The sequence below is a fragment of the Artemia sp. Qi Xiang Cuo genome, chromosome 1 (genome assembly GCF_049724085.1).
Source record: "Artemia sp. Qi Xiang Cuo chromosome 1, ASM4972408v1, whole genome shotgun sequence".
NCBI lineage: Eukaryota > Metazoa > Arthropoda > Branchiopoda > Anostraca > Artemiidae > Artemia > Artemia sp. Qi Xiang Cuo.
The window spans coordinates 43,632,931-43,640,796 of NC_142794.1; the positions used below are offsets into that span (position 1 = coordinate 43,632,931).

The following is a 7,866-nucleotide window of genomic DNA, read 5'->3' on the forward strand; positions in this document are numbered from 1 at the left end:
TGTTGTTTTACTTGCATTCGCCGTATTTTTTGTTTCAAGGGTTCAAGGGTTAGTTGTATGAGACTTTACTCCTGAGAATAAAGCTGATAATCCATGATTTCTAGATTCAAATCTTACTCACGATTTTTTTTAAGGTGTACATAAACGCACTTGTATACAAAATAAAGTATTGTCGCCTAACCGTTAAGGAACTACTTGTAATCGGAAACAGGACATAGGACAAACACATTTTGTTGTGAGCCCCACAGTGAGAGTTCGATGAGATGGGGTGGCACTTGCGTGTGTTTTCGTATTATAGACTAGTTTTCATGTATTTCGAGCATAAGCATCGTCCTTTCAATGTTTAAAAGGGAAACTTACATTTCCCTATTAACTAAAAATATTTTTTTTTTCACCGATAAATTTGATATTTGTTAAGTAGTATTCAAAAGAAGTATTTAAATTTACTGCGGTAAGAAAGCTGCTATTACATAGATCATGAGATTAGCGGATTGGGTGTGGTCATTGATCTGAACAGATGCATGTGTCAAGAAACTGATGAGAAGGAAGGAAGATGAACCACGCCCGAAAAAGCCCGAAGTCTTGCACCGGTTTGTAAAGGGAGGGGGGATTCTATTCAGGGCAATAAACTGCTCAATTTCAGGAAGCGTCTGAAGTTCCTATATAACATCTCATACATTCTTTGGAATCATCAGTAATTTAACTGGTGTTTTATAATATCTTTCAATAGAAATGTCTAGAACACTTGTAAGTATAAATATGGGATTGAACGTACTTTTTTCTACCACAAAAATTCACACCAATATTTTCTCTTGTAAGTAATAAATCTGCAAAAAGTACACGTAAAAGAAGTTTGCTTAATCTTAATGTATAGACATTGGCCGACAAAACGTCTAACGAATTGATAAATGGATAAGGAGTAGATTCTTTGAAGTGATGAATATACATTCCTAATAATTTTACTACGAACCAGATCAAACTATTAGGCAAAGGAGAGAACGCATGCTCAAAAAGTACAAGTATATTATTTAGCTGGAAAAATATGTATATTTTCTATTCATTTTGGGCAGAGGCGTTGATTTTTGGAAATTAGAGGGGATGTATATTTGAAAGTCTAGGGGGGCTGTTTTTTTTTCCCAATGTAAGTTCCCAAACAGCCAGTTTTCAAGGGAAACAACGAAAATGCTATTTTTGAAAAAATTAAAGGGGTGGGGAATAAAAAAAATTTGGAGGTCGAAGATCCCCTGATCCACTACCCCCAATTAACGCCACTGATTCGGGACATGAAAGGAAGGTTTGGTTGTACCAAACAAGGTTGAAGGTTTAGATTTCGAATGGGTAATTGATAGTATAACATTGCACAAGGAGTTTACTAGTGCGAATAACTGTGGGTCTGTAAAAAATTAATAGCCGCTAAAGTAAAAGGTGGTAACATTTTGAATAGAGGCTGGAGAGTGTAGCCAAAGCCAACTTTACATAGATTTTTTTTTCACTTATTTTATTCCATTTACTTGTGTATTTTATTCTAAGCTACGGGAATGTTAATTCACTTGTTATCTTTACTAGAAATATACAGTAGAGCACTTGCAATATTCTACATTAAGGTTACTACATTAAGGTTATTTTATTTTAGATATAGGAAGTTACGGACGGGGCTGAGTGATTAAATTTGCATTACATTTTAAATGACGAATTTCAATCTTGGAAAAGGTGCCCATCCCTTCCTGTTTTAGCAGAAGCATATAGCAAACATACTGTAGCCACTTCAGCCAATTGGGGTCTGAATTAGGCACACATGAGGGAATGACTTCGCCTGGCCCATCACTTTAAAAAAAATGGTTTTATTTTTTCTAATTTTAGTAGAGTTTGTCTGTTCCGAAGAAAGTGGACTCTTTCAGAAATACAACTTCCTACATAACAAAAATCCAACGCACGAATTTGACAAGAACAACCCGTCTTAAATTAATCAATAGCTTAGATATTAAAAGTCCTATAAAAAATCCTTTGGGGATTTATTTTTATTTTTTTGCGATAGTCACAACCAACAGATAAGTCACGAATCAGTGGTATGATAGTTAACTGTTTGATATCATTAGCAGTTAGTTTTTTGAAACGTAGATTATTATTATGGTGCCAAATCTTATTCCAGTTATGCGTCTCAGCCATTGTTGGCCTTGCTATGTGTGCTCCGCAAGGCGCTCGTGACGAATCACCCACAACAACTACTCAAGTTCCGATATTGAAGCAAATTAACAAAGTCAATGATGATGGGTCTTATACTTTTGGTTATGAAGCCGCAGATGGTACTTTCAAGGTAATTTTCAAGCTCTACCGATTATTAGTTTAATTGAATCAATTGTTTTTACTTAAAATATAGCCTATGGTTAGATGTAACAATAAATGAAGGAGTACAAGGTTTAAGGTGAAAAACTTTCTTTAATTATTTTCGGAGGACCATAATTTAAACAAGAAATCAAAATTAAATACATAAATAATTAAAGATGAGAGTAAGTCCAGAGGGTCAAATTTTGGCCATAGTTCCAATAAATGTTTCTCATAATTCTGAAAAATTATTAAATTATTTGTTTATTTTCATTTTTCAGTTTAGTTCTAAAGCTACATTTCCTTATTAATTGTATTAGTAAATCAAGTCCATGCTACATAAGATCTAATCCAATTTACCATACCTTCCAATCATTTTGTAAAGGATGTGTATTAAAAAAATGTTTTGCTTTCAAACTGATGATAAAACTTTAGGGAAGCTTTTCGGGTTAATTTCTTTAAACAGTGATCAATTTAAATTCATGCCTGATGTAGAAATCTGACTTTGCATGACGTCAAAACAACTCGTGTTTAGAAGTTATTGAATTATTGAATAATTCAATTATTCAGGTAATTTAGAAAATTAATTTTCAAGATAAAGGCTTCGGATGTTAAGCAATGGAGCCAATTGGGGTGGGGGCATTTGCACTCCCTTATATCCTCCCTAGATTTAAAAAAATACTCTTGCGGTAATTTCATTGAAAAACATTTCTTTTTTTGGATATTTTCATTTTTTTAAACGTAGAAAACTGCCACCTCTTAGTTTTAAAAAATAATGTTTTCTCCCCCCCCCCCGAAATTTCCGTAAATTGATGCCACTGATGTTCAGAGACCAAATTTAACTTTCTTGTTTCTATTATAGTTTTTTAAAGCTTCGTCAATTTACGAATCAAAGTGTATCATTTTACCAGTATAATATTAGAACAATGAACCTAAAGAAGACAAAAAAGACAAACTATATGAAAATTTAGAGAATTTTGGGGAACTTCAAGTCTTCTAGTTTTCAAGGGGATTTACCCTTGAGCCATAAACTTGTTTATGGTAACTGTTTGAAAAGTGTGGCAACGGAAATTCTCTGGCCAGCTCTAAAGTGGCGGATCTAAGAAAAACAGTCTAAGTATAACTTTGAAGTTCATACTTTAGTATTGCATCACGGAGTTTCAGTATGTAAATAAATTTACGGTTTGTTTAAAAACTCTTTGGTTTGAGAGTGAAAACCAAATTATGGGCCTATCAATCACCTTATATATTTAACTTCAAAGCAATAGTGGCAGTGAGAACCATGCACCTGTGAGTGTTAAAATATCTAATCATATTTGCCCACTGAAAATCTCATTATTTTTTTTTCAAAACATAAAACATATCAATTTTAAGGTTGAAACACGTGACGCCCGAGGCAACATAAATGGAAGATATGGGTTTGTTGACCCAGAAGGCAACCTCAAAGTGGTTGACTACACGGCTGGTAATGATGCGGGTTTTGTCGCCAAAGCTGATCATATTCCAGTTGCACCGTTCCCTCTTCCACCATCAAGTGGCAGTCCAGGAGCCGCTGATCTGCCATCCATTCCTCTTGCAGAAATTGCGCAGGTACACGTTTTTTTGTTGACCATTAACTGAATATTTGAAACCAACTTTTAAGATATTCTGAAACTAAAAGCTACTATGCGTTTGTTTAAACTAATTCTAATCCAAAGTTTTTTTGTCCTTGACTGTTAATTATTCTTTATATTTAACAGAGAAGAAACTTTTTTTTCTCTCGTCTTCTTCTTCTTACCAAGAAGAAGACAACTTTTTCAAAATATGCTGCCTATCAAAATATACCGTTAGCGTAAGAGCAGTTCTTTCCTTCAAAGCAAACTGGAAAATATACAAGTAGTTTCTGAAGACATTTCCAATATTTACACGAAAAAAAATTCATTAATAATTGGTCTTCAAAAAGCAAATCAAACGATTTAAATTTAACCAGAGAACTTTAAGAAAACTTATAAGCTCTAAACAACTTTCTTCTATGTCTTCTAATAAAAAAGTTCTCGTTACAAGGTAATAGCAATAGCTGTGATTTTGATCTCCTAACCCTATTAACCTAAACAGTGCTATGTTTAGTAGATCTTTCAGTACTATTTTTAGTTGGTCTCTTCAACCAGAATGGTTTTCTCTGTTTTGGCACTCTTGAGTCTCAGGTCTACCGTAAAGGGTTTATTTTCACGTGTACGGTGAATTCATCACCGTAAACTGGGCAGTCTTGTTATGTCTAGTGAACTGTAGCAGTCAAAACTTAGACTAAGACAACTCTTTCCAAATAGGTTGTCATTAAATACACTGGTGTACTTGTGAATCATCTGTAGAGGAATATGTATAAGTCATTATGTAGAAATAGCTGATTCACAGGGAATACCAAAACAACATAATTTTCCGTATAAGTCGAAGATGTAGAGGCCAAAGGCACCTGGAATACTTAAATAAAAATAAAATTGAATGATTGAACATATACCATCTTAATGAAATCTATAGGTCCCAATAATAAGGAGTGAATTCAAGTGCATAGGCTTCAAGCAAAGAACTTGTAAGAAATTTCAATACCGTTATTGTCTGTCTGCATCAGAATTCTGTTACTATTAATACACGGTAACAGTAGCAAGGGCATTTACTATTTCAAGAGCTTATTGCCATGGACTTTATTATTTTTAGACATCCTTGGATTAACTTGAAACCGTGCGCCTTGAAACTAATATTTGATTTCTCTTACAGGCAAAAGAAAGAATACAACAAAAAAACGCTGAAGAAGACTTTAGCACTGATGCTGATGAGAATGGGATTCCCGATGCCTTAGAGAACGTAATTCCTAATCTAAGAGCATCAGCCCCTGCCCCAGTTGCTGCAGCACCTGTTGCAACTTCAGCACCTGCACCTCAACAGCAGCAAGTAGCTCCCGTATTTGATGCTGCTCAACAAACTCCTATTACAAATGTCCAATCTGATCCCAATACCTTCATCCAGCGAACTCCGCAGGGATTTCAATTCTCCTTTGTTGCTCCAACTCAGAATGCCAACCCTCAACAACTGCAACAAGCTCGTGCTCTTCCCCTTACACTTCCTCAGTTCCAATTTGGACAGTTCCAGCCTCAGTCTTTCCAGCCTCAGTCCTTCCAATTTAGCCCACAATTTGCTGCATTTAACTAGAGACAGTGATTAGAAACTTTTAAAGTAATTTTTGTATTTTCTTTGTTACTCGCAAATAAACTAGTTTTTAAATTATTTCTCAATTTTTCTTGAAAATTTGCTTCATTAGTCAATCACTATAAATCTAATGATATAATCCTGACCTGGAGATCCAGTGAATCCAGATGAACATGTGTGAATTACAAAAGGGAAATTGACAATTGCGTAAGAAAAAACACCAGCGCCATCTAGTCTTTGGTTTTTCTTGGTTTTTATCTGTGTAATAATAAAAAAAACTATTGTAATTGGCAAAATTATTGCAGTAATATTTGTCTGATCTCAGTTTCTGAAAATGAAGACAATTACGAGGCTTTAAAAAAAGCCAAGAAATGCCAAACGCTAGATGGTATTGTCGTGTTTTGTCGACACTAGACACTAGTGCCAGTTTCAACTATTCCAGCCAGTTCCAGCAAGCTTGCCAGTTCCAGCTTGCCCACACACTTTGGTGAATCTTTCTAACTACTTATGATGTTTTTATCCAGAAATCTTCAAAGGATTATATCACAAGTATACTTACCGAATAACTAGATAGGTTGAGACCAAAGAGCAAGAAAAAGTAACAAGAGAATGAACTCATATTCGCGAGAAAAGAATTATCGTCTTTCTTCAAGTGAAAAAAATCAACAAACACCATTTAGTGTTACTCAACGAAATCCTGGTACTAAATGCGAAAGCGTAGAAAATTAAGCCATACATAAATCATCCACTCTTACCCACAGGAGGTGCGTGTTTAATGTGTACGTTTAATAATTTGTTTTTACAATAAAAATTTATTTAAACCAAAGTCGACAAGGGCCGTGAGTTTATCTATGGTCTTCCTGCTAACATAGTCCTATTTCATCATATAATAATAGGTCAAGAATAAGATAGTTGTCTACTTTTGAAAAATTTTAAATTGGATCTAAAGAAGCGCAGGCCTTTAATTAACGTCCCAATTTCAAAAATCAATTTAAAACAATTTTATGTTTGTCTTCTAATTTTAATACTATGTGACAGTGCATTGTCAATAGTGTTTGTTATTTTTATTTTCTATTAATCTCCTCTTCGAGCATTAAAGATCTTCTTCTATTTATTTTATCGTTCATTTTAATCAGAGGCGCCATTTCAGCCAAACCTTAGGGTGGGCAAGCAATTGACATGGGCCCCGAAGCAGGCTTGTATAAAAAAAAATTGCCTCGAGCTTTATCCGAAAAAAAAAAACTGCCTTCCGTGGGAGTTACAGTAAAAATTAAGGAAATTGTCTCAATTGCTTTGCCTTTCCTTCTTTCGCTCTTATGCCATAGGTTCGGAAAATGCCAGATATCTGAAGAAAGCGGAAGCGGTATGTGCGATGTTAAAAAAAACAGCCGTTTGGGAATCTTCCACTTTTCTGAACCTAAAACTTGACGAAAGCCGAGCCTCTTTAGAAACTCACGCTTTGACTGAAGTATATTCTGTAGCCGAATTCTTCAGCTCGCTGCTTACAGTAAATACTTTAGTCCAAGTCGGAGTCACGCTCCGGCTATGACGATGCAAAACTTTGCTCGATCAAGTATATTTACAAAATCAAAAAATACAGCAAAATTTTGAAACAGATCAGTGAACACTCAAGGCAACAAGGGGAACCGTCGTGGTTTCATCTTCGCAAAGACGTCAACAAGCTGGTTAAAATCCAAGTTTTTGACTAAATCCTTCTCTGTAAAGATCAAAAGCAGGTGACTAAGACGGTCGCCTCCTGTGGTCGACCGGAGATGGTACTTCGCTATTTTCAGCCCAGAAAACAAGCGTACATTACTGGCTGTCGTGACAGGAAGTGTGGCAGCAATATGAAGAACTTTGATAATTTCTGAATAGGCCACTGGAAGTGTCTCGATATTATCGATGACGTCCATGAAGTTTTTTGGCTTTGCCTCCTCCTCGAGCAAAAGCCGCTTTGCAATACCAGCTTTGGCCTCAAGAAGAATCTGGTCAATGTTCATTTCAGAAAAAAGTTCAGAGAATTGCTTGAGCAGCCCTGCATCCATGAACTTGGTACAGATTGTGGAGCTTCGAGTGTACTGAGCACTGGAAGGTTATCTGTAAACCGTCTGTCGAATTCCGCAATCAGACGATCTATAGTCTCCAGGTATTCTCTTTTCAGTTCTTCCGCTAGAGTTGGAGCTCTATTGTCGGATTCAACAAAGTTTTTTCCTAACAGCGAATTGGTCATGAATTCTTTCAGGTATTTGATACTTTTTTGAGTTCTTCTAGGTCGTCCCTTCTGATTCGCAGAGGAGGATCCGGTTGCAGGTCTATTTACGGCAGGTAATTCCATTTTAATACCTTCGGCAAACCCTTTTGCCT

At 35.6% G+C, this 7,866-nt stretch overlaps 1 protein-coding gene across 1 annotated transcript; it reads left to right on the plus strand.

Moving 5' to 3' along the window:
• Positions 1 to 632: 632 nt before the first annotated feature.
• On the plus strand, positions 633 to 5,580 carry LOC148956349 (uncharacterized). Its single transcript, XM_089106089.1, has 4 exons — positions 633 to 747; positions 2,150 to 2,314; positions 3,697 to 3,912; positions 5,074 to 5,580. The coding sequence occupies exons 1-4, from the start codon at positions 733 to 735 to the stop codon at positions 5,503 to 5,505; spliced, it is 828 nt and encodes a 275-aa protein (XP_088962215.1). The 5' UTR covers positions 633 to 732; the 3' UTR covers positions 5,506 to 5,580.
• Positions 5,581 to 7,866: the final 2,286 nt, after the last annotated feature.

What these genes read in the sequence shown, in the direction of transcription:
- LOC148956349 (XM_089106089.1), top strand. An exon ending in CCGCAGATGGTACTTTCAAG is followed by an intron (nt 2,315 to 3,696) that starts GTAATTTTCAAG and finishes ATCAATTTTAAG; the next exon opens with GTTGAAACACGTGACGCCCG. An exon ending in CTCTTGCAGAAATTGCGCAG is followed by an intron (nt 3,913 to 5,073) that starts GTACACGTTTTT and finishes TTTCTCTTACAG; the next exon opens with GCAAAAGAAAGAATACAACA.